This window comes from Hirsutella rhossiliensis (assembly GCF_020360975.1).
Source record: "Hirsutella rhossiliensis strain HR02 chromosome Unknown scaffold00003, whole genome shotgun sequence".
NCBI classification, from domain to species: domain Eukaryota; kingdom Fungi; phylum Ascomycota; class Sordariomycetes; order Hypocreales; family Ophiocordycipitaceae; genus Hirsutella; species Hirsutella rhossiliensis.
In genome coordinates this window covers 880,523-904,789 of record NW_025408669.1, presented here as the reverse complement: position 1 = coordinate 904,789, position 24,267 = coordinate 880,523, and the positions used below count along the sequence as shown (strand labels likewise).

General features: G+C 59.4%; 7 protein-coding genes across 7 annotated transcripts; 3 read left to right on the top strand and 4 right to left on the bottom strand.

The window, feature by feature from the left end:
* Positions 1-2,302: 2,302 nt before the first annotated feature.
* On the bottom strand, positions 2,303-3,321 carry HRG_02821 (uncharacterized protein; the record flags this gene model as incomplete). The annotated part of the gene is made up of 2 exons (XM_044861292.1): positions 2,303-2,307; positions 2,361-3,321. 2 exons carry the CDS (start codon positions 3,319-3,321, stop codon positions 2,303-2,305), a joined length of 966 nt encoding a protein of 321 aa, XP_044722318.1.
* A 2,197-nt stretch (positions 3,322-5,518) lies between these two features.
* HRG_02820 (ubiA prenyltransferase family domain-containing protein) lies at positions 5,519-7,012 on the top strand (the record flags this gene model as incomplete). Its single annotated transcript, XM_044861291.1, has 1 exon — positions 5,519-7,012. One exon carries the CDS (start codon positions 5,519-5,521, stop codon positions 7,010-7,012), a length of 1,494 nt encoding a protein of 497 aa, XP_044722317.1.
* A 1,020-nt stretch (positions 7,013-8,032) lies between these two features.
* HRG_02819 (MYB-like protein) lies at positions 8,033-9,163 on the bottom strand (the record flags this gene model as incomplete). Its single annotated transcript, XM_044861290.1, has 3 exons — positions 8,033-8,314; positions 8,381-8,548; positions 8,654-9,163. The coding sequence occupies 3 exons, from the start codon at positions 9,161-9,163 to the stop codon at positions 8,033-8,035; spliced, it is 960 nt and encodes a 319-aa protein (XP_044722316.1).
* A 2,194-nt stretch (positions 9,164-11,357) lies between these two features.
* HRG_02818 (copper amine oxidase, enzyme domain-containing protein) lies at positions 11,358-13,651 on the bottom strand (the record flags this gene model as incomplete). The annotated part of the gene is made up of 2 exons (XM_044861289.1): positions 11,358-13,411; positions 13,513-13,651. The coding sequence occupies 2 exons, from the start codon at positions 13,649-13,651 to the stop codon at positions 11,358-11,360; spliced, it is 2,193 nt and encodes a 730-aa protein (XP_044722315.1).
* Positions 13,652-15,780: 2,129 nt separating this feature from the next.
* HRG_02817 (amino acid permease domain-containing protein) lies at positions 15,781-17,628 on the top strand (the record flags this gene model as incomplete). The annotated part of the gene is made up of 1 exon (XM_044861288.1): positions 15,781-17,628. The coding sequence occupies one exon, from the start codon at positions 15,781-15,783 to the stop codon at positions 17,626-17,628; it is 1,848 nt and encodes a 615-aa protein (XP_044722314.1).
* Positions 17,629-18,080: 452 nt separating this feature from the next.
* HRG_02816 (aldehyde dehydrogenase family domain-containing protein) lies at positions 18,081-19,658 on the bottom strand (the record flags this gene model as incomplete). Its single annotated transcript, XM_044861287.1, has 2 exons — positions 18,081-19,476; positions 19,531-19,658. The coding sequence occupies 2 exons, from the start codon at positions 19,656-19,658 to the stop codon at positions 18,081-18,083; spliced, it is 1,524 nt and encodes a 507-aa protein (XP_044722313.1).
* Positions 19,659-21,989: 2,331 nt separating this feature from the next.
* HRG_02815 (n-Acetylglucosaminyltransferase-IV (GnT-IV) domain-containing protein) lies at positions 21,990-23,213 on the top strand (the record flags this gene model as incomplete). The annotated part of the gene is made up of 1 exon (XM_044861286.1): positions 21,990-23,213. One exon carries the CDS (start codon positions 21,990-21,992, stop codon positions 23,211-23,213), a length of 1,224 nt encoding a protein of 407 aa, XP_044722312.1.
* Positions 23,214-24,267: the final 1,054 nt, after the last annotated feature.

The following is a 24,267-nucleotide window of genomic DNA, read 5'->3' as shown; positions in this document are numbered from 1 at the left end:
TATAGACTTTGGCGTTGCATAGGGCATCTAGAGTCTCACGGATCAAAGGCAGTGGGTAGCGGTTCTTTATGGTGATGTTGTTAAGACCGCGGTAGTCCTGGCAGATCCGGACACCACCTCCTGGCTTCGCGGCAAGGAGTAGTGGTGCTGCACAGCGGGCTCAGGACTCCCGTATGAACCCTTTAGACAGGTTATCATCCAGCCATTTCCGTATGACTTTGAGTTCCTGTGGGTTCATTGGGCGTGTCTTTGGTACGGAGGTTCTTTTCCAGTCAGAAGCTCTATCTTATGGTCCCATGAGCGCTGCGGGGGAAGTTTGTCTGCGAGCTTAGGTAGGAACACATCGTAGAGGTCGCGGAGCCATATCGGGAGCTTCTTCAAGACGTCATCCGCTGTTCGCTCCGGCTTGCCTTTCATGAACTTTTCGATATCGGCATCTGTGATCTTGGCTAGGCGGGCTGGTGAGTAGCATTCGTCAACAAAGTCGTGCAATTCATTAGGAAAGAGCTGTCTTGCTTCCTTCCAGCTGAAGTCCATGTTTTTGCTGCTTATACCAAGGACTACCATTTTATAATATTCCTCTGGGAGGTCAGGTAGGCGGTATTTCATCTGCTGGCGACTACTATCCAGTCGATCAAGCTCATCCCATGTCATTTTCATCGCCTCAACGGTTGGGTCGCGGCAGAATTGGACGAAGTTTGTAGCGTTTGTAAGCCGTATGTTCGATAGGTCTGGTCGGTCTGATGGTTCTAGGGCGGTGTCGCGAGATGGGTTTGGAAGTGGCACGCTGAGTGGAGGTAGCGGAGGTCTTGGTGGTGGCTTCTTTGTATGACGGCTGCCAGCAGTCATACGAGTCGGGGCTGGTTTAGTTCTCGGCTGATTGGGGATCATCTGGGCTCGGCACTCGGGGCCTTGGTGATTCTTCGGGTTGCGGGTACGGTAGTGATTTGCGCCTGGGGTCAGCGTTGCTTTAAATGTCATAACGGAGCATCTTCGCCAGCGTTGGAACAGTCGTTACTATCATTCTCTAAGTCTTCAACTGTTGGAGGCTGATAGAATGAGACTCGTCGCGCTGGCTTGCTAGATATTGGCGTTGCTTCAAATGTCATGACGGGGCATCTTCGCTAGTGTTTGAGCAGTTGCTAGTATCGTCCTCTGAGTCGTCGACCGTTGAGGACTGATGTGAGAGTGCTGGAGCAGTTGCTATGGTCGTCCTCTGAATCTTCGACAATTGGAGGCTGGTAGGACAAGGCTCGTCGGACTGGTTTGCCAGGGGTTGGTAGGTCGAACGAGACTCGTCGGGCTGGTTCACCCGGGATTGGTAGGTCGTGGTAGTTGCCGGGCGGGTCGGGCAGCACCGGTGCAGATGCGTTCTGAACTCCTTGGGGGCAACAAAAGTTGTGACAGTATGGGGATGTGAATGTCAGGGACATACTGGACCAGTCGATGCTTGGGTTGTGGCGTTGCAGCCAGGGAGTCCAAGGATGATAGGGGTGTCCGGGAGAGGTCTGTAACAAAGAATAGGCAGAGCTCATTGTGCAATCCTATCAATATTGGTGCAATGAAGTATTCCGATATTGAGCCAGCCGGTTTCCCGTCGGCGAGGAGGAGGGCTCGTTTTGTTGGCGTTGGTTGGGTTACGATATTCCGGGTCTTGACAAGCTACGGTCCGCAAATGCCCGTGCAGAGCATCCGCTATCAATAAGGCTCGTCACCTCAATGGGGTCGGTATGCGCGGGGACTAAGGTAGCTTGAATGAGTAGAGATTTGCTGTCTATTGACCTAAGTCTGATAGGTTTGTGGCTCGAGAGACAGCGACGTATCCATTCCGGCATCCTTGGTTCCTTCGTTGACCTCCGTCCGCGGCTCTGGGCGGAGGTTATTCTTTTCCCCGGTGCTCAAGTGAGGCTGGGGTGTTGACAGAGGGAGTGGGGGTTGGTGTAGTCCTTGTTTCCTCGTCTGCTATAATATAGCCTTGTTCGAGGGATCGCAGTCTTGGAAAGGCTGGGGGATACGCAGGGAATTGGGGCTGAAACGGGTGGGTTGTGTTGTTGGCTGGCTTGGTAATTGTAGGGGCGGTGGTTTTGTCCAGGTTGGCCGCGTCCCATTCCTCTACTGTACCCATAGCTAGGTTTATATGTTCCAAAGGCCTGGTTGCGTTTTGCGTCGGCCTGCTTCTTTTCATCACAATCGCTTTTAAAGTGGCCGGGCTTTTGCAGTACAAACAGAGGTTATTAGTAAAGCAGTCCTCCTCGTAGGTCTAGCTTGGCGCGTAGCGTCCAAAACCATCGGGTCGCCAGCGTCAGCCTGTTGGCGTTGTTGGAATTGCTGGTGTGTTTGGCCTTGGTAGGGTCGACTACCTAGACGTCCTGAGCGCAGTTTGTCCTGGTGGTCCTTGGCCAACAGGTTATCGTAGATCGTCTGGTACATTTTACACCACTCAGAGAAGTTGTCTCTAGCAGGGCGGACAAGCTGGTGCGTCATTTCGTTGGCGAGTTCCTGAGAGACCTTGAGCTGCAAGGACTCAACTTTCTGGGTCTCAGTCTTTCCACACTCCTCGGCCAGGGCGGCAAAGTCAGCGATGAAGTTTTGGAAGGGTTTCTTGCCCATCCAAAGGTTATCAAAGGCTTGTGAAGCCGAAAGTGTCAGATCAAGCGTTTCATACTGTTTGTTCATCTCCGCCAGGCAGTCGGTATGGGTTTGCCATGGCCATATGGCTTGGTTTTCCTCATGTTCAATAATGAAATCGAATTTCTTGCGGTAGAGCTTCGAGGCCGATCCTCCAAGCAGGCCAGCGATGTGTTGGATTCTGATAAAATCGGTGACAAAGAAACTCTTATCCACAGCAAAAGTTCGGAGCACTTGAGAGCGCCAGTTGACATATTGCTGTTGGCGTTTCTTAACATCCTTCTCATCGCCTTCAAATGGGTTGGGGTTTGGCATCATTCGACGGGGGCGTGACTCAGGGCGCAATTCTGTTGGTCTGGCGCTCAGCAGAGTTCTTAGTTCATCGGCGAGGGTGACAAGGGAGTCTTGGGTCCGGGGTGTTCCTTGGGCTTGGGCGAGGTGTGTTTCTAATTCCGCGATTCGTCTCTCTAGATTGGCGTTTTGGTTGATGAAGTGGTCCATTGCGCTCTCGGCCGCGCGGCAGAGAGCTTCGACCTGGTTCTTGTACATGTCGTCTGTTGGGTCTTGGAGCATAGAGGCGAGGCTGGAGCAGTCACAAGCTTGGACCCGGTGAAGGGCAGCTGCGATGTTTGGGAAGGTATCATGAATAGCGTCGGCGAGGGTTGCGCCCGCCTGGTTCTGGGGATTCATCATGGTCTTGGCAGGGCGGGGAAAAATTCCAGTGATCGAGGGTAGGGCTGGGCCGCTCGCGGCGTGGTGATCTCGTTGCGTGGGACTTGGGGTGTCGAATGGGAAAACTCTGGTTAGGTGTACAATCGGGATGGCGGCGCAGCCGATAGTAGACAGCACAAACTATCACGGGCAGACCTAGGATGCCAGGGAAGATCTATGTTGTGCTGTGAGGAGGGCAAACTACGGAGGTGGAACAGAGTCTAGACTAAGTACAGGGATGCACGTGACGGAACCCAGGTTGGTGCCGTGACAGTGGGGGGACAACCCCGTCATGGACGGTTGGCGGATCGTGCCAGAGCCGGCCGAGATAAATCAGTGGAAGATTACTTTGCATCGGAATGATGGTCGTGAGCGAGGCCAGGACCCTAGGCCGTGATATTTAATCATCATTCTACAGAACGAGGTTCCGACAAGGTCTCGACGATACTATAGATGGCCTTGCTCGCTGACTGATAAGGACAGCGAATAGAAAGTTACAGACATCCCCCAGGCTTAGAAGAACGAAAATTACACTTACTCTTTATGAGCCTCTGGTTGGCCTATTCTCTTCTTGTGCGCACCTCGTCAAGCAAATCAACACCAATGCCCCTAGGTATAGTGCGACAAGCCTTGCGACTGGTTTCCATCACCTCCAGGTGTCAAAGCTATGCCTCATTTTTTTTTTCGTATAAAATTCATCATTCTTTCTGTTCTCGTTCGGGTAGTAGACTGTCTGGCCGTTCTAATCTATGGTAAAGACTTAATGTTATTCTTTCCAGTGACACCGCTGGGGCTGTGAGGCCCAATCTGCTTTTCTTGCTCTTCACAGAAGATCTTGGCCAACTGATGCTATAGCCCCTAATCGGCAACCATGCCATTGTCTTCCTCATCTTTAATGCAGAAAACGTACTTTGTGGGCTTTGCCCTCAAGGATATTTGAGGTCCGCGAAGCATTATCTGCGGTTCTTTCGGAACATCTCGGTTGTACTCGATTCGTCCGTAGTAGCTCGACTGCGTATAGTGCTAGTAAATCCATTCAGCCTCGTCTACGGTATCGCGAATTTAGAGGATGGATTGAGGGATGGCGTTCAGCGAGGCTTGAGGGGTAAACAAGTTAGGAGAAACGTGCAGTGTAAGGACTAGACCATTCCGCTGGTGCCTTATCTCGTATTACCGCGTAAAACATCGCTTCTTCGGTACTGACAAGCATATCTCTTCTTTAGAGACCTCCTTGGGGTAGACAGGGAGAGGTGGTCAACTGATTTCGCCACCTTGGTCTTCCATCATGGCCAAGCCACGTCGTCCTACCTCTGAGGTAGCCCGCTCGTAAGATGAAGTAGCATTTTTTCAGTAGCTTCTGAGAGAATCGTATATCTCCTGTAGAAATAACTAAATCGTATACTGATAGTCTATATATCAATGCTATGTCACTAAGATAACTTTATAAGATTCTAAGCATACATGAAAACATGGAGGGGCCTGACTAGAGATAAGGACCGAAAATCTGGCCTAAATGCGGTCTCGTCGGTGCTGGTCTGGAGCGTTAATATCAGCTTTTTTCGAGCATATTCACCAATGAAGTCGGAATGGTAGGTGTTCTCAAAGTGTGCAATGCTGCGGGACCAAACGCCGCGAGATGCAGCGATCTGGTATTGACCGATACGCTTCTCAATGTTACGGCATTGAATGCTAACTCGACTGTCAAAGCGACCGGGAAAGAGTTCCATTTTCGTTTCCTGTTCGTCGCCTCCTTACCGAGCTCTGAAGTCTGAACAACGCTTTGGAGCTCCCGGGTAGGTGGTTGTCACCAACTTGGAGGCGTCGCCCCATTTCAAGGACGTATTTTGAAAGGCATGAATTCTTCGAGGAGCTAAGTTTGAGTCACTTAATATCGATGATTTCCATGATTAATGCCAAAGAGTGGATGGGGGAAAGGGAGACGGAACTGGGGGCAACCAAGAGGTGGAGGTCACATGATCATTCACGTGAGACTACTTTTGGAGAGAATTCTCCATCAACACCAAGACCAAACATCCTCCGGCATCACCACAATCCCTCGCCTCCAATTACACCCGGCTGGACTCGCGCGCCAGCGGTATCCGGGTCCGAGACCGCGACTGACGCCATGCTTGCCGCCATAGGCAGGCCATGAGACGAACAGACAGACACGCGCGCAACCATGCGGCCACCAAGCATCGCAGCCCAGCTCCGTCCGCAGCTGCTCGCCAGCGCCCATTGCCATGGCCCGTTGGCGCGCTCGCTGTCCTCGGTTACTGCTGCGGCGGGCCCGTCGCACCGTGTCCGCAGTCGCGCCGCGGTGACACCCCTCGTGAGCGCCAGCTTCTTCCTCTCCAACCGGCTGTTTGAGCGGTCCGGCTGCCTCGACTCGCTCGTCTCGCGCAACCGGAAACGCGCGACCTCGACCACAGCAGCACGACCGACGCCGGCCCAGCCCATAGACGAGCTTCCCCCCCACCGCCGGAGACTGGCCCGGAAACTCGCAGATGCCAGCCACGATTCCCCCGACGCCGCCCTGCCCTCAAACGCCTCCTCCACCCTTACTAGCCTCGCCGCTGCGCATCCGGACCGCTCCGCCCGCCGCATCCTCTCCTCGCTCCTCTCCCTCTCCAAGCCACGCCTCACGGTGCTCGTTGTGCTGACGGCCATGGCACCGTACGCCCTGTACCCGATGCCCGAGATGCTGACGCCCACCATGACCGAGACGCCCAGCCTGAGCCCCCTGACGCTCCTCTTCCTCACCACAGGCACGGCCCTCTGTTCCGCGAGCGCCAATGCCCTCAACATGCTCTACGAGCCATCTACCGATGCCAAGATGTCGAGGACGCGCAATCGTCCGCTCGTCAGGAGGCTGGTTTCCGCCCGCAGCGCGGCCATCTTCGCCATCCTCGCGGGCGCCGCGGGCACAGGTGCCCTCTACTTTGGCGTCAACCCCACCGTGTCGCTCCTTGGCCTCTCCAACATCGTCCTGTATGCCGGCGTCTACACGCCTCTCAAGGCAGTCACCGCCCTCAATACCTGGATCGGCGCCCTTGTGGGCGGCATTCCGCCGCTCATGGGATGGGCCGCCGCTGCCGGCGAGGCCGCGACTAACGACGGCTCGTGGCGCGAGCTGCTGTTTGCCAGCGACGGCTCGTCGATAGGCGGCTGGCTGCTGGCCGGCCTGCTCTTCGCCTGGCAGTTCCCGCACTTCATGGCACTGAGCTGGCCCATCCGCGACGAGTACCGCGCCGCCGGCCTACGCATGCTGGCCTGGACCAACCCGGCCCGCAACGCGCGCGTCGCCCTGCGCTACAGCCTCGTCTTCATCCCCATCTGCCTGTCGCTGTGCGCCGCCGGCGTCACCGAGTGGTCCTTTGCCGCCACCAGCCTGCCCGTCAACCTGTGGCTGGCGCGCGAGGCCGTGCGCTTCTGGCGCTTCGAAGGCCATAAGGGCAGCGCCCGCGGCCTCTTCTGGGCCAGCGTCTGGCACCTGCCGGCCGTCATGATCCTTGCACTGCTGCACAAAAAGGGCCTATGGGCCCGCGCCTGGGCCAGTGCGTTTGGACAACCTGCCGACGGCGTGTGGGTAGAGGAAGGAGAGGCTGAGGAGCTGCAGGAAATGGTCAGCATGACGGCGGCTAGGGTTGCTGAGAAGACGACACGAGCGCGGTGACGTGCTATGCATTGTACGAACCTTTTTGTCTGTTGGTATTGTGGCATCTGTACGATAGATGGCCCGACGTCGTCACAATCAGTGGGAGAGAGATGCGTGAGGCGACCCCGTTGCGCGTGCGTGTATAATCCCCCATGTCGTCGCCAGCCTGGCAGTTAGGCTGGCGCCCTCACCTGTAGGCAGATTGCTGCACCGCTGCTCCAGGTATGTACAAACAACTGCGCAATGCAGAGTCCAACAAGTGCTCGGGTGGCTTCCTTTCTCGGCTGCGCCAGATCATGGCGCAGGTGAATGACGGAGCTCGGACGCATGCAGATATGGATCCGTGGGTTGTGGGGAGCCTTGCACGGGCCGGCCCGGCCACGCGGCAGCCACGGACCGGATCGGCACGGCGACGAAACTGAACGTGAATCTTTTTTCATTCTCCCGCGTCCCGACTCGATCTCGCGGCGTCTCTATGCTGTTGTTACAAGATGGTTCCAGCAAGGCCGCCAATTAGCGCACACGCGTGCCAGTGGCATTAACTCATACGTGCCTCGCCACAAGCGCCGGCCTCTTCCCAACCTTCACAAAGAGCAGGCCGCCCGAAGAAAGGAGCGAGAAAAAAAATGTAAATAGACGGAAAAACTGCAATCGCAGCGCGTGACGGGCAGAAAAAATCAACCAGTCTCCCCCATGAAGCAGTTAGACTCATGCCGCCCAACTCCGTCCAGCGCCCCGTCCAGATGTCTCGTCATGTTTTCAGACTCATTCATAGCGACAAAAAGAAACCCGGCATCCAAAACAAAAGCTCCAATGACTAGTCTTAACATTTAAAAAAAAGGGACAAGAGGGAGAAGGAAGGCAGTGGTGGTGGCTGTGTTGGTGGTTTTGGGAGGAGATAGAGTGAATCGTGTAAGACGCAGGGTAAAATAGATAAATAGGTCATGACGGGCGTGCTCTCATGTCATCGGGGACAAGGGGTTTAAAGGGGTAGAAGAAGAAGTAGAGAAGACACCAAGGAAAAGAAAGAAAGTCAACCTAGGCTGCCTTTTTGCCGCCACCGGGCCGGTTGATGATGGCTCCGATGCCCATGTCGGCGGCCGACATCCTCTGTGCGTCCAGGTACTGGCTGCTTCCATGGCCGTGGCCCCTGCCGCCCGGGTGAGTCGAGGCGACATATTGGCGACGGCCGGCGGCGCTCGTCGCCGAACTGACGCTCGATGAGTATCCGTGGTGGCCGCCGTTGGTGGCGCCGTAGCCGGACGCGTAGGCGCCCACGGCGTACGAGCCTTGCGGGGGCTGCAGGTGGCCGACGTGCGACTGCTGGTGAAAGGGGTAGCTGACGGACCCGGAGCTCGCAAAGGACGGCGCGCCGGAGGAGCCCACCTCAGGGCTGCTGTATGAGGCGTCTAGTTCATCAACGGGAGTCAGGCCGATGCCGGAAATGCCGCTATCGTCGTCATACCCTGTCACATGAGAGCTCGTCTCAAGGCGATTGCGGCGCGAGGCCGCGCGGGCGGCGCTCTGCAGGTTTTTGAGGCCGTTGGACATGCACTGTCGGGAGCGAGGGTCTCGCGTCAGCACTGAAGTCCTCTGCGCTGCAGCGCTTCGCGCCAACAAGCCTCGATGGCTGGTCTCGCTCTACTCAGGATTTCTCACCTTTTGCTCTACAACGTTCCACTTCTCCCCAGTGCGCGCCGCGAGCCCACTCCAGATCTCCTTGCGCATGCTCATGTACTCCTTGGCCAGTTGCTGAAGCTTTCGGTTGTCCCAGTCATCGGCGCCCTTGCGCTCCATTAAGCGCTCATGGCGCTTCCGGCAGGCGTTGGCCGTCTTTGTGGGGAAATAGGCGTCCTTGATCTGGCCCCAGTTGAGGCCTTGCATCCGCGCGGTAAGAAGCTGCTGGTCGTTCTGCGGGCTCCACGCCCCGGAGCTGGCGCGGTGCTGCGTGGGTGGCGCTGGGACGGGGTCCGGAGCGTAGGACGCGTAGTCTGGCTCCTGTTGTTGAGGAAGCGGCATGACGGATGAAGATGACGAGGGAATGGTGTAGTAGTTGGCCGGCACGGTCACGCGTGGCTGGTCATATATGGAGGAGGAGCCGAGCGAGGGCTGCATCTGGCCTGCGTAGTGACTCTGCGGAGCGCCGGCATTATTCGTGTTTCTTGGCATGGTGGCCTGGTGTTTAAGTGGGTGAAAACGAGCGAGTGCTGAAAGTAGGATAGGTGCAGGGAACTAATGCCATAGAGGACCGCGAGACCGGCTCGCAAGATGAGGTAGAGGTAGAGAAGGAAACCAAAAGACTGAATTCCACAGTCAAGAATGGTTTCACGATGCTGTGGTCGGCCCAGGTGCAAGTAGAAGAGATGATGTCCAGCGAGACGTGGGAACTGAGACAGCTCCGGCGTGGTGGGAGCTACTGGCTTGAGAGGAGCAGAGATGCGAAAAGCGAGGGCGGAAGCGACGAGGAGCAGACAGCAACAAAAGAAATGAAGAGAAGAGTTGAAGATGGGAGTATTGGACGACAGCGGCTTGAATCCACAACCGAGATGCCAAGGGGACGAGATATCAGGCCCTGGCCGCAGAGATGGACATGAGGGTGTTTTAAGACGGCGAGACAAGCGGGCGGCGGTTGGGACGTTGAAGAAAAGAAGCGCGAGGCAATGCGAGGCCATGCGACTGTGCAGACGAAACCAACCCGCAGCATCAGTGGGAAACATGAAACGAAGCTGCTGTGTCCAAAGCGACGGATTTATCCAGAATGGGCCGCTGATATTGGCCCGCATGGCAAAGCGGCTGCTAGGCGACGGGCGGCTAGAGGCAGGGCGGCTACATGGACGACAGCGGGACTTGCACGGAGAACCATGGGACTGGGAGGGAACGTGGTCGGCAAACATGCACAGAAGATTTGTCAGAGGAAGCGCCGAGGTTTCCATATTGGGAGCCGCGATTCATAGCAGACAGAGCCGCATGGGGGGGGGGGGGGGGTAAAAGAGGGAAGAGGCTTGGACGAGATGTCGGCCCCGATGCCACCTGCACCCGAATTAGACATGAGGAGCATACCAAACAGAGCGAGATGCATGGGGCAGGTTCTTCCTCTTCTTTCATAAGAATCGCTCCACCAACACAGACAGGCGCTTGCCATTCTTCCAAGTCTCGAGTGGAAAGGAGAGCGAGAGGACCTGGACGCTCGCATGCTCGGGATGTGCTGCCCAGGTTGACTTGAGATTCTCAAGCGTCAGGATCGACAACTCAAGCGCTCTGGCACGACCGAAGAAGAAAGCGGCAGAGGGCGAAGGCGACGCGGAGATTAAAGGGGGCATTGAGCCGCATATGTCGGTGCCGGCAGAGCAAGGGGGGACGAGAAGGGGGTTCGCGTTTAGGCGCCGTCCTCGGGCAGAGCCGTCTTCGACAATGGGGAACGGACCATGCGGCGGCAGTCTTCCGCTTCAGGCGGTTTGCGCGCCTGAACGCTTTCCTGGGCCAGAGTGCCAGGCGAGGTGGTGATGGTGACTGGTGAAGTCCAAGGCTGCGAGAGGAAGCGGCGGTTGCTTGTGACTGGCTGGAACAACAATGCGCCGCTTCCGATGCGAGGCAAGGCGGTCGTGGAAGCGCGCGTCTAAATTCCTCATCTCGAAGCAGGCAGGTATGATGCTATTTTTAACCACGGAAGGCGCCAGCGAGGGGCAAACAAACCAACAAGCATCAAGCTGCATCTCTCTCTCTCTCTCTTCTCTCCCCCTCAACCACGACAAGAGGTGAAGCTCCCGGCGGCAATGAGGCCTCTGACTGCGCCGACCAGCATTGCCCTCGCCCCTCTGTCTACTCCTCCGTCTGTTCAAGGGCGCTTGGAAGCGGCTCTGCTTGCCTGCTTTGCCGGCCTCAGTCATCGTCGTCAATCTCGCCGCAGCCGCCGTCGATGCACATACGCCCGGTCCAAGTGAAGCACGAAGCAAGGCATCGGGTCCGTTTCGGTAGTAGCGAGAAGCAGTTGCTCGTCACTTGTTTTGCGCACCGCCCCACGCCTCCATGGCTCGGAAGCAGCCCCAACAGCGGCCCCCGAGACAACGGGGCGCTGCCAACCTCGAGGACTCGATCGATGGAGCGTCTCCAAGCATCAGATGACAGCAACGCAAACTGGACCAGCTGGCAACTCATGCAGATTTGGCCATCGAATCCATCGTTGATCAAGGATGCACACGCTTGGGGCCAGCTCAACGAGGAAGAAAAGAAGGTTAATCTTGCTCTACGAGGTTTCAAACACTTTGCTCCGCCATCCTTGCCAACTTGTCCCGCCTTGTCCCCAGGCCAAATGCCACGCCCCCCTCCCCATACTGCCATGCTGATATCTATACGGAGCGCAAGTCTATAGGTGAGAGATATACTTGACCTTGTCCGCGCAGCAGCTGCCCTTTTTACTCTCGCCGCCCTCGTCTGACGAAAAGGCGTTCCTCGACGAGCCGTCCTTGGTCAGCGCCGAGGGCGGTACCCACAGCGCCGGGTTCTGGCGAAAGAAGCTGCTAGCCCGCATCATGATGCTCACAGGCTCGGCCGGCATGATGGGAAAGTCCTCGGCACGCGGAAAGTGCGTCAAGCCAAATTGCACGTAACATACAATGTCCGTGTTGTCAATGGGCTCGTCGCGGTTGACCCAGTCGAGCACCGCCGCGTTGTCCGGGTGCTGCTCTTGGCCCGTCGACTGGCACACATAGTCGCCCGCCGGAAACAGCTCGTAGTCGCGGTACGGCAGCACCCAGAGGCTCTTCCGCGCAAACGCCGCCCGCTTGTGCACCACGCTGCCTGGCTTGGCCAGCAGCCCCGGGCATTGGTTGTTGACAATCTTGTAGCCCACGGGCTTGCCGGCCGACGGGTGCAGGCGGCTCGGGTTGACAATGTCCCAGGTCCGGCTCGTCTCGTGGCAGTAGTCGGCTGCGCCCTCCTTGGCCGTCTGCAGCGGCGTCTTGCGGCAGTAGAAGCCGTTGCCAAACGGGTTCTCGGGCGAGCCGACGGGCGCCTCGGACGGCACGGCGTCGCACTGCACCACCGAGTTGTTGGGCCCGTCAATCTGCGGGTCGACGCGCAGCGAAAATATGTGCTGGTGATTGTGGGCGGTGATGCCGGGTGCCACCTCGGTGCCCCACGGCGCCGCCTTCTCGGACGGGTGCAGGCAGTAGGTGTTGAGCATACCCGTCAGCTTGACCTCGAGCTTGTAAGTCCCGTCGAGGCTAAAAGTGTGATAGAAGCCGTACTCGTAGTTGGCGGCCGTGATAATCTGCGAGATGATGAGGCGCCGGTCGCGGGCCGAGACGACGGCGCCGTCGCGGAAGTCGGTGTGCTTGTACAGCAGGCCGTTGTCCTCCTCGTGGATGCAGACGGCGTTCTTGACAATGGCGGGCTGGCCGCGGCCCGTCGACAGGACGGCGTCGAGGTAGTGGATGGCGCCCTTGCAGTCGCAGCCGAGCTTGAGCGAGTTGGTCATGAGGCCGGTGCCGTATTCGCCCACGTCAAAGGCGTGCTTGCGGTGGTGCGGCGGCTCCGGGCAGCCGTAGGGCACCACCATCTCGACGACGCTGATGCGGTTGAAGAGGGAGCGCTCGCGGCCCTCGTAGGGGTCGTCGATGCGCACGTCGGACAGTACGATGCCCTCGCGGTAGTTGAAGCCGATGTGCATCTTGAGCCCGGCCCACGCAATCTCGTTGCCTCGCACCGCAAACGACACGCCCTCGGGCTGCGTCACGTCGATGGGCCGGAGCCGGCGCGGCCGGTAGCCGTCGCCGACAAACTCGGGGAGGTAGTTGTGGGGATTCCGGGGCACGGCGGTGCGCTGGCCGTGGACGCGGCGGACGTCGACGGCCAGTACCTCCTCGGCCTCGGTGTCTGCGACGACGCTGAAGTCGAGCGGGTGGGCGTACTGGTTGTCCGAGGGCGAGGCGCGCCAGTAGGCCAGCCCCTGCTGCAGGCGGCGCTCAAACCCCCAGCGCGAATCGACGCCAATGGCCCACGCATCGAGGTAGACGGTCGACATGTCGGTGATGCCGATTTCGCGGCACGCGTCGACGACACGCGGATCGCGCCGGGCCACGCGCTCCATGACGTCGAGGTCTTCGAGCGTCAACGTCGGCGCCACGTCCTGGAGGGCGCGCCAGTCCTCGACGGAACCGCGCGTCAGGTTTACAATGGCCTCGCGCACGCCCATGCCGTCTGCGCTCGGTGCCGTGGAGTCCTGATGCTGCTGTTGCTGCTCCAGCAAGACGACTAGGGCCCGGCGCGCCGGGCGGGGGCCGGTGCCGGACCGGAAGGCGGCATATTCGAGCTTGCGGGGCTCGCGGAGGGTGATGCAATTGAACTTGACTTGACTTGGGCTCGCATACTCGCGCACGAGCCGAGCGGCGGCGCTGATTTCCTGGGGACATAGCTGGTCTGGGAGGGGAGGGTGTTAGCGCTCCCATCATCTTCTCCGTCTCCCCCTCTCTTGCTCGGGCCGATGGCAAGTCTGACGCCTCAGACCACGGCAAACTCACCGAGGGGATGTGCTGGCGCCACTGTGGCCGCTGCCAACGAGTCGAGGCCGTCCTGGTCCGGCAGGATGATATAGCCCGGGATGGAGGTGGTGTCTGGCTCCTGGGCCGGCTGCGGTTGTCGTATCGCCGGGTCCGCCATGGCTCGGGCTGCTTGTCGCTGGGTATTACTTGTCGTACGCGGGCGCTCTTATCCATACAGGTGTGCATGCAACGAAACGAACGCTGGATCAACGATGGTCGCGTGTGGTCAAGGCACACAATGTATGTACTTCTCGACGTTGGGTATTCACAGTGGGCGTAGGGAGGCGAGCAGGTGAACTTCGGCAGAGGCCGGCTACTTGTTTTGTGTCACTTTTCCTTTCTCCCTTAGGCTCCGGTGCCGTGACGAGAAGGGGCTATATAAACATGCCGCCCCGGGCGGCCTCGGCCCCGCTGGCCTTGCAGGCTCGCGGGCCGCGGCGGCCGTTGAGCGGCTCCACCGGGGCCCCGGCAGAAGTTCCAGACCTGCCGCGTCGCCTCATGTGTCCCCACGCTTCGTCTCATCCTCTTGGCGCCTTGTTTCTTCGTGCCTCTCTACATAAATGGCGGGCGGAGAGGGAAGAGGAGGGGGCCGCGGGGGCTGGACGGGCACGCGTCCCGAAACCTTGTGTCAAGGGTCCGGTCGGTCCCGAGAACGGAAATCACCAAATGCGGGGGCTGAACATGGACGCCGGCTCGTATCCCAGGGTGCGACGGACGGACGGACGGGCTTGCTGCGCTGTGAGGCCCGGCGTGCAGCCGAGGTCGGAGGGAAAGAGACTCACGGTGATGACCTGGCCTCAGTGCTGCAAGGCAACATGACAAGATGGGAAAAGATGGAGGAGGGTCTGCCAAGGACGGGGCCCCGATCGAGGAGTGGCTTCCCTAGTTTCTTGGCATCGATGACGGGGCCCGTTTTGATGGAAGCGAGCCAACATCCGAGTCAAGTCGGCCGAAGTGTGTCTATTCGCCCTTACCCGAGCTACGCATACACACATACTCTGGCGTGGACTATAGGTGCATCCCATTTATGTATGTACGCGTGTCTCTTTAGGGCCTTCATTTCTTCACGTTAGTCAGAGTATGGGCGTCTGTACGACAGCCAAGCGCGGCGGTTTCTCTGTGACAGCTCCGGCTTTTGTGTCTCGCAGACTCTGCCATTTCCTCGCAGCACCCCTGATTTTGTCGGGCAGTGCACCAAAAAGGGCCCGCGCTTATTACGGGAACGCATATTGCATGTACATACTGTCCGTCTGCACGCGCATTGACCTGCCCTCCACGGTAGCTGAGTACCCGACTTGCAGGACGCAGCCCGCCATCACCCATCTGTTCGAGGTAAGGAACCCGGGATCGTAGTCGAAACGGCAATCCGTCCCGCGGCTTGCTCCCTGCTTCCTTGTTTGCCTCTCGGGACCCGCGGGCGGCGGGTCGAGTGCTCAACGTGCCACGGCAGTCTCTCCACTCCCACCGACTAGTCCCTTTGATTTTAGCCTGCCGTTACGTAGTAAGAGATAGAGAATGAAACAGAAGCCGTCGATAACAGGTCCAATGAGATTGTCAGAGTCGAGATGAATGGTCTGTAGCAGCACTGCGGGGGAAGAGGATGGCCGGGGGGGACTGAGGAGGGGAGGATGAGGGGAAGACTGGAAGAGGTGATGTGCGTCATGCGGCTGGGGCTGAGACTGGACAGACGTATGAGCACTCTGAGAGTCTATTCCATTGCTTGCCATGTGGAAGGCTTTTCAATTCATCCATCCCTTGCTTGTTCTGTTGACATATTCGGCTTTAAGTTGTTGCTTGAGCTGCCCTTGGCTCTGGATAAATTGAACGCTTCCCCCTTAACTCCCAATCCCGTGGCCAGTCCGACGATCGAAGTTGAATGCAAAAACATCCATCCTGTCTGTCTCTTGAGTCGATTTGTTCTCGGCCGAGGTTCATCTGCTGTAGAGTCTGCCTGGCTAGACGGTGTCGATTCTCGCGGCGCACAAGGACGGTCGTCTGCCCAGCATCACCCCCAAACCAGCATCGGCAGGATTGCTTGCCGACGCAGCAACTGTTCCTCCAGCATTCGGGACCCAAGCGAAAGAGAATGACGGGCCGTTGAGGGTCTCGATTGACGCTCTTCTTGGCCGTGTCGCGACTTCAACTATCGAGGTAGCTGCTTTACGCCTATGTGCATATTTCGTGTATGCAATTTTGACACTCGCCTCGGACCGCCTCTGACGACGACGACTTCTTCTGCTTCTTCATATGTCGTCTCCGCCATCAACTGGGCAGCCGCAGCAGCCGCAGCAGCAGCAGCAGCAGCAGCGACAATGCCAAAGCTCCGACTCGACGATGGCAGGTGAAGGCCGGGAAGGCCAAGACTGGAGGAAAAGAGGGCCGCTGGGACGCTGCGTCGATGTCGACGACGACGACGACGTCAACGATCAAGGCAGACGGCCAGACGATGGCGCCTCGTCGTCGATGGCCTCGCAGGCACGGCGCGACGCCGACGACCTCGCGGCGCTGGGCCACGTGCAGGTGCTGACGCGCAAGTTCAGCACGTGGAGCATGCTGGCGCTGGCCTTTACCGTGCTCGGCACCTGGACGACGTGCGCCCAGGGCCTCAACAACGGCCTCGTCAACGGCGGGCCCGTCGCCATTCTCTGGGGCCTCGTCCTCGTCGCCCTGTGCAACACGTGCGTCGCCGTCAGCCTCGGCGAACTGTGCAGCAGCATGCCCACGGCCCTCGGCCAGGCCTACTGGATCGCCCGCCTCGCCGACAAGGCGCCCGCCGCCCGCTTCGCCTCGTACCTGTGCGCCTGGATCAACACGTTTGGCTGGTGGACGCTGGCCGCCTCGCAGATTGCCTTCATGTCCGACTTTATCCTCGCCATGCGCCTCATGTTCCTCGACGACGACGCCGCCGCCGCCGCCGCGCCGCCCGGCTGGCTGCGCTTCCTCGTCTACCTGGCCATCACCCTCGCCTTCACTCTCTTCAACCTCGTCGCCTGCCGCCGCGAGTCTGTCTTGCCCGCCTTCAATAACTTTGTCGGCGTCGGCTTCGTCGCCCTCTTCCTCGTCTTCGTCGCCACCCTGCCCGCCGCCGTCGCCACCCACTCGGGCCTCTCCTTCCGGCGCCCCTCGTTTGTCTTCGCCGCCTGGCTCAACCGCACCGGCTGGCCCGATGCCGTCACCTGGTTCCTCGGCCTCGTCCAGAGCGCCTACGGCCTCACGGCCTTCGACTCCGTCATCCACATGGTCGAGGAGATTCCCGCCCCGCGCCGCAACGCCCCGCGCACAATGTACCTGGCCGTCGTCTGCGGCGCCCTCTCGGGCTTTCTCTTCATGCTCGTCTGCCTCTTCTGCATCCAGGACCTCGAGCGCCTCCTCAGCCCGCCCTCGGGCTTCCCCTTTATCGAAATCACCCAGTCCACCGTCGGCCTCTCGGGCGCCGCCGCCCTCATCGCCCTCTTCATCTTCAACGGCCTCGGCCAGGGCGTCAGCATCCTCACCTCGGCCTCGCGCCTCACCTGGAGCTTCGCCCGCGACGGCGGCATCCCTTTTGGCGCCTTCTTCGCCCACGTCGACCCCCAGTGGAGGGTCCCCGCCCGCGCCCTATGGCTCCAGGCCGCCCTCATCTCCCTCGTCGGCCTCCTCTACCTCTTTGCCAACACGGTGCTGCAGGCCATTCTCAGCGTCAGCACCATTGCCCTCACCATGTCCTACGCCATGCCCATCCTCGCCCTCGTCCTCGTCGGCCGCGACAAGATGCCGCCCCGCGAGTTCAACCTCGGCCGCCTCGGCCCGCCCATCAACGCCGTCTCGCTCGTCTACTGCGCCGTCACCACCGTCTTCTTCTTTTTCCCCAGCCAGCCCAACCCGCGGCCCGGCGACATGAACTTTGCCATTGCCGTCTTTGGCGTCATGCTGGTCGTCGCCCTTGGCTTCTGGGTCGTCCAGGGGCGCCTCACCTTTTTGCAGACGGGCGGAGACGTCTTGTACGCCAACAATCTCGCCACGGGCCGCGATGTGCTAGCCGACGACGGCGCCACGGTCACGCGCACGCGCGACGACGGCAGGAATCTGACGAAGCCGCCGTCTGTCGGGGATTGACGGCCGCGAAGCGATGACGCCAAGGGGGACATGCGAGGCCATATTTGAGTGGGGAGAGCGAGCGCTTGATTTGGCCATTCATCTCTATGCTATTTTCATTCAATCAAATCTTTTTTTTTTGGTATTGTCAGGGTCGAGAATGGTGTTTCATGAGCCCTTTGCAATCATATGGTGAGATGCCTGGGTGACGCGAACAAGACGGTGCTTGTGTGCAGTAACATGGGGAGACAGTCACGAGTTGGGCAGGCCAACAATGTTCCCTTCTTAACCATGCAAATCTGGCTTTGCTGAGCGTCTTATGAAAAGTGTCTGATGTACAGGGCGGAGCGTGTGTCTAGCCCATGCTGCTACACAAACAAGGCCCCTTTCAAGTCATGGGTCATCCATGCGTGCAGTCGTTTTGCAATTGTAATTTACATGATCCCTCGTTGCTGGGCCAGGACAGCCTCGCCCTACAGGCGGGAGCCCAGGTTGATGTGGACGGCCTTGGTCTCGGTGTAGGCGGCCAGAGCAGCCTCGCCGAGCTCGCGGCCGATGCCGCTCTGCTTGACGCCGCCAAAGGGCACCTGGATGTCCGAGTCGTTGGACGAGTTGATCCAGACCATGCCGGCCTGGAGGGCGGCGGCGACGCGGTGGGCGCGCTCAATGTTCTGGCTGAAGACGGCGGCGGCCAGGCCGTACATGGAGTCGTTGGCCAGGCGCAGGGCCTCGGCCTCGTCGGCAAAGGGCGTGATGGTGACGAGAGGCCCAAAGACCTCGTCGCGGAACACGTCCATGTCCTTGGTGACGGCCGAGAAGACGGTGGGCTGGATGAAGAAGCCCGAGCCGGAGCCGACGGCGGCGGCGGCCGACTCGCCGCCCATCTCGAGCTTGGCGCCCTGCTGCTTGGCGCCGTCGATGTAGGCGAGGATCTTATCGTACTGGGCGCGCGAGACCTGGGGGCCGTGCGTCGTGTCCTCGGAAAAGGGGTCGCCGACCTTGGCCCAGCTGCGGACGACGTCGAGAAAGGCGCGCGAGAAGGCGTCGGCGACCGAGGCCTCGACCAGCAGCCGCGACGTGGCGGTGCAGACCTGGCCTTGGTTGCTCATGATGCCAACGTAGGCCCATTTGGCGGCCTGCTCGAGGTCGGCGTCGGCGAAGACGACAAGGGGCGACTTGCCGCCCGTCTCGAGCGTCACGTTCTTGAGCCCCGCCGAGGCGGCCTTCATGACGGCGCGGCCGGTGAGGGTGGAGCCGGTAAAGGCAATCTTGTCGATGCCCGGGTGGGCGGCGAGGGCCTGGCCGGCGTCGGCGCCGCGGCCGTTGACGACGTTGACGACGCCCGGGGGGAAGCCGGCCTGGCGGACGAGGTCGGCGACGAGCAGGATGGACAGGGGCGTCTGCTCGGCGGGCTTGAGGACGACGGTGTTGCCGGCGGCCAGGGCCGGGCCGAGCTTCCACGCGGCCATGGCGAGCGGGTAGTTCCAGGGGATGATTTGCGCGCACACGCCCACGGGCTGGCGCAGCGTGTAGGCCAGCTTCTTGGCCGGCGTCGTCGTCGGGATGGTGAGCCCCTGCAGCTTGTCGGCCCAGCCGGCGTAGTAGCGGAGGCAGGCCAGCACCTCGGCCAGGTCCTCGTCGCGCGAGACGAGGTAGGGCTTGCCGTTGTCCCACGTCTCGAGGGCGGCGAGCGTCTCGCGCTGCTGCTCGATGAGGTCGGCGAGGCGGAGCATCAGCGCGCCGCGGTCGCCGCCGGGCAGCTCGCGCCACGAGGGGGTCTCGAAGGCGGCGCGGGCGGCGGCGACGGCGCGGTCGATGTCGGCGGGCGAGGCGGCCTCGACGGAGCAGATTTCCTCGCCGTTGCTTGGACTGGGGTCAACACAGATATCCACATGACACAGGGAAGGGCGGCCAGGGACATACATTGGGCTGATGCTGGTGAGCTTGCTGCCGGAGCTCGACTCGACAAACTCATTGTTGATGAAGAGCCCCGTCGGCAGGGCTATCTCGACGCCGTTGGGCACCCTGAGCTGCACTACCGGAGGAGCCATGGCTGCGGGAGGCGGCGTATGACGATGGTGATGGGTCGAGGTGAAGAGGGAGCGCAGAGGGAGCGCTGAAGAAGAGGTGCGCGCGCGCCGATGGCGGTTGATGGCCAAGACAGGGTGACGGAAGGGTGACGCGAGCTTGTGCGAGGCGAGGAAGCAGGCTTTGTTGGGGGCAGCTCGCGGCAGGGTGAGGACAAGGGCCGCGTCGACAGCCATCGAGGGGAAGCAACGAACGACCTGGGGGGGGGGAGGCTCCGGCGGTCTCGGCAGGGACACAGAGCATGCGGTTCGATACAGACACTCGTTGCCTATGCTTCACACGCGGCCCGGACGTCCAGTCCCGCTCCGCCGATAGGCTTCGGGCCCCTTGCGTGAGGGGGTGAGAGCGGGATGATGATAGCGTACTGCACATACAGTACGTAATGGGCAAGACAGGATGGATGGATGGATGGATACGAGGCCGAGGATGCGTCTCCGCGGCGGGGGTTCGTCCAGTGGGTGGACGGACCCCCGGGGCTGCGACACCGGAGAGGAGGCGTCAAGTCAACGTCTTACATTACACATATTACTGTATATGCCTATTCGGACGGCACAACATGTGCTGTGCTCCGATGCACACGCACGCATACTGTACAGCACACAGGTAACCATCACTAATCGACACAACGCCGCCTTGGCCCGTGCCGTCGCACCTGCACGGCTCATGTCACAGCCGCTTCTTGGCAGCGCCGCTCGGGCCCCGCGGACTGCCGGCCCCGGACCCGGCGGCGCCCGGCGGGACAGCAGCCACCACGAATAGTACAGTTAGCTGTATAAAGCCCAGAACCGCTGCTCTGTCGCGGCTCATGTCCATGACGGCGTGGCAGCTTTCGAACACCACGTGGCGCCTTCCTGCCGGTCAAGTCTCAAGGTGACCAGCAGGCAGGGTGGAGTTGATGGCGAGAACACAGGCCGGAAAGGGGAGATTGATTGTCAAACACCATTTTTCTGGGCATGTACTTGGCAGTAATTATTACCCGAGGTTCCCAGTCTTGTTATGGATCCAGATTGCGTCACTTACTCTCTCTTCTACTTCGCCTTGGCACGCAAGGGCCCTCTGCCAACGTGTTGTCTGCCTCCCTCCAAGCATCATGAACGTATATACCTAGATAGGATGACGAGTTGACAGCTATTCCAGCCTTGTCTGTAGTACCCGCCCTGCCCTCTCAGGGTATGACGGCGCTGTTCGCGGCTGGTCGCGCTCGAGAACGGAGCGCCTTCTCGCCCCGCGCCACGTAGCCATCGACGAAACCAATCCTTGGCACTGAACATGCTCGCCACATTTTGGCATATTTTTGTCATGTCCTCTTACTACAAGCCCGCCAACCAGGAGTTTCGCGCATTCCCGTGAAGAACTTCGGGTGCATGCACGTTTATAAAGGCTCCCAGTAGACCGGCTAACCCCAGAGAAGGCAGTGTTTCAGCCAGCCTTTTTTGGCCTTTCCGTGACATGGGGGACCAGACGAGGGCTCTGGACTTGACTCTGTTTCTTCCCCTGGATATTATACTCATTGCCGTCAACGCCGGTGGCCCCGTCTGCGTGGAGACCTCGACGTCCTCTGTCCGTTCTGGATCGCCGGTGTTGCCCGGTGGCATCAGCCGACACAGATCGCTCGGTTTACTGCGCGCGTGCGTTAACGGTCTAATACTGACGATTCAATGTTCAATCGAACTGTCCGTACCGCTTCTACCTCGCCATGAATGGTCTGAAAGCAGGTCAACTTGCAAGGCTATCGTGGTAATTACTGGTTATAATAAGACAGTGGGGTCTGTAAATGAGCAGCGACCACGGTAGCTTTCTCTAGGGGGTCAGTCCCCCTTCTGACCCTTGTTAGCCAGGCCTATACAAGGACACGAGTAAGGCGCACCGCTCCGCTCCTTTCTATAGCGTGAATGACTACGAAAACGAGGCTCGTCTCGCTCATATATAGGCAAGCTCTGGTCCCTGGAACGGTCCCCGAGTTTCATGCCTCGCAACATGATTCGTTTACCGCACATGGACCTGCCAGTCGCCATATCGACGTGACCCTACGTCCCGGCGCCTCGGGGTATCCCGTCATCTGAAGCATCACGAGTCATTCAAGGGGCCTCATAGCACTGACTCGACCAGCGGGCGAAAGTATGTACTGCGCGATATTACCCGGTTGGGTGATTCGGTGGCGGGACTTCTAGAAGGAACATTCTTCTATAACCCTCCAAATCCAATATGCAAAACCTTGCTCGCCGTGCTCGAGGCAGGGAGGCCGAGCGAGGCAATGCTCTGCCCGTCTCTCCTTTGCGCCTCCAGCAGCAAGCATGCACGTTTCTTTTCTGAACATTCTGCTCGGCGTCTCCTGGCTTCTACTGTTCCGGTACTGCCAGATACACTCATACGCCGATCCCGGGGCCTTCTTCTTCGACGCGGAGCGTGCCTTTACGCCATTTTACTCTGCCGCCAGGGAAACGGAGGCAGACTACTTTCTGCAGAAACTCCCGACGACGACGGCGGCTGCGGATCAACCGCGCAGAGACTCGTCAAGCTCCGACCGCATCTGTCTCGGAATACCGAGCATTCGACGACAAGGAGAACAGTTCCTGCCGCGGACGGTGGCCTCGCTGGTCGACACTCTGAGCTTGGAGCAGCGGAGACAGCTCGTCATTGTCGTCTTGTTGGCCGACGACGAACCCCAGATCAATCCTGCCTTTGGTCAGGCCTGGCTCGAACGTCTTACCGACGAGGTGCTCGTCTACGCGGACCCGTCGAGTCTCCCGGTTGCCACAAACTACCGCTCCATCAACGGAAGCCAGCAGCATGACGGAGCCAGCCGGGAGAAGCACGTGCAGCTCGACTATGCCAGTCTAGTCGACGCGTGTATCACGCACGATGCCGACTACTTCGCCCTGCTCGAAGACGACGTCATTGCGTCTCGGGACTGGCTCGCACGCCTCCGCAGCTCTCTCTCGCAGATCGAGAACATGGCCACGCCAAAGGACTGGCTATATCTGCGGCTGTTTTACGCAGAGAAATACCTGGGCTGGAACTCGGAGGAATGGCCCTCGTACTCGAAGAACGTGGCGTTGGTCTACGCCGCCGCCGCAGCTACCGTGGTGCTTTTCCGGCGAGTCAAGCTGGCCCTGCTCCAGCCAGCCAAGTGGGAGGTGCGCCTCCACGGATCCCGCCGGACGTTTCCCGCGGTCCAGTTCAACTTTTGGATGCTTGCCTTTATTGGCCTCTACTTCATGGCGGGGCGTCTGACGGTCAACGGATACCAAGCCGGGCTGCGTGAGATGGAGAGAAACGGGTGCTGCGCCCAAGGGCTGGTGTTTCCGAGCCGGCATCTGCGAATGCTGGCCTCGAGGCTGAAGGAGCCACCCCACGACCTGCCGGGAGACTCCTTTATTGAGCAGGTAGCAGACAATGAAGGCCTGAGCAGATGGGCCATGGTGCCCAGCGTGTTACAGCACGTGGGCGTCAGGGGCTCATCCGAGTCTGGCGGGGTGCGCAAAACGTCGTGGAACTTTAGTTTTGAGAGGCTTTAGCTACGCAGAGCTACAATTGTGCATGTTTTTCAAGACTTGAGAGATGACTATGTATTCCTTGGAACGTCGAAGACGGCGAGCGGTTCTCGGCGGATAGATGCCGCATGGCTCCACATCACTCAGCAGAAACGCACTGCAATCGTCCTCGACTGAAGTTGCAACTCTCCGTATTTGGTGAGATAGCCGCGAGTTGAACTTCAGTGTAGCCTCTGGGCAGACTTGGAACATGTAGCATTTGACGTGACCTGCTTGCTGCCTTCTTCAAGGCATAGAGGGAGCGCAGCCCGCGACGGACATTTAGCAACCCTTCCAACTTGCCGGCTCCGAGCGCCTTTGGTCCTTCAAGAACCAACTCAAAGCCAGATATTGGCCAGGTGACGTCCGAGTTTCGCCCATACTTTCTCATGCACTGGCCAGTGCTGCAGTATTGCCCATGAATTCTCAGTACTACCGCGAGAGCCTTAAGCTCGGAAACATACGGCACTTCCGCAAAGGAGTCCGTGAGTGGCCGCCGCACACTCTGCTGAGCTGGCTTCTCTGGTTTCCCAGTTGGCCGTGTCCGTTGGTCCGTTGAATGACACTCGGCTTGGCCACATACATGTAGAAGCGGGCACCTGATGGAGCTCTCCATTCTGTGCTCGGCCCATGTAGCAAGATGAGAGAGGCAGCCGGTACATTCCCAGTCGCTGACGGCTGTTTTCGAGCACTTTCCTCCTTTTCCTCCAAACACATCTTCTCACACTGAGGCTTAACGGCATGGAGGTTATCTCTGTTCCACCCACCACGGTGGGAAAGCTGGCCATTCTCCTAACTTGACCCCGGACTCGGCTTGACCTGGCAGGGAGAAACGAGCAACAGGCCGACAACACAGCCGGCCCGTGACGCCTCGGTCCGATGGTGGGCGTGGATCTGGACGCATCTGCTGCATGGACGGAGACGGACAGCGTGACAAGACGAGAGGGCAAAATCGGCGCCTCATCGACTCACGCTGACAATAGCGGCATGACGCCGCAGCGGCAGGCATCCAGAGCCCGGGACCGGACGCAAGTGCAGA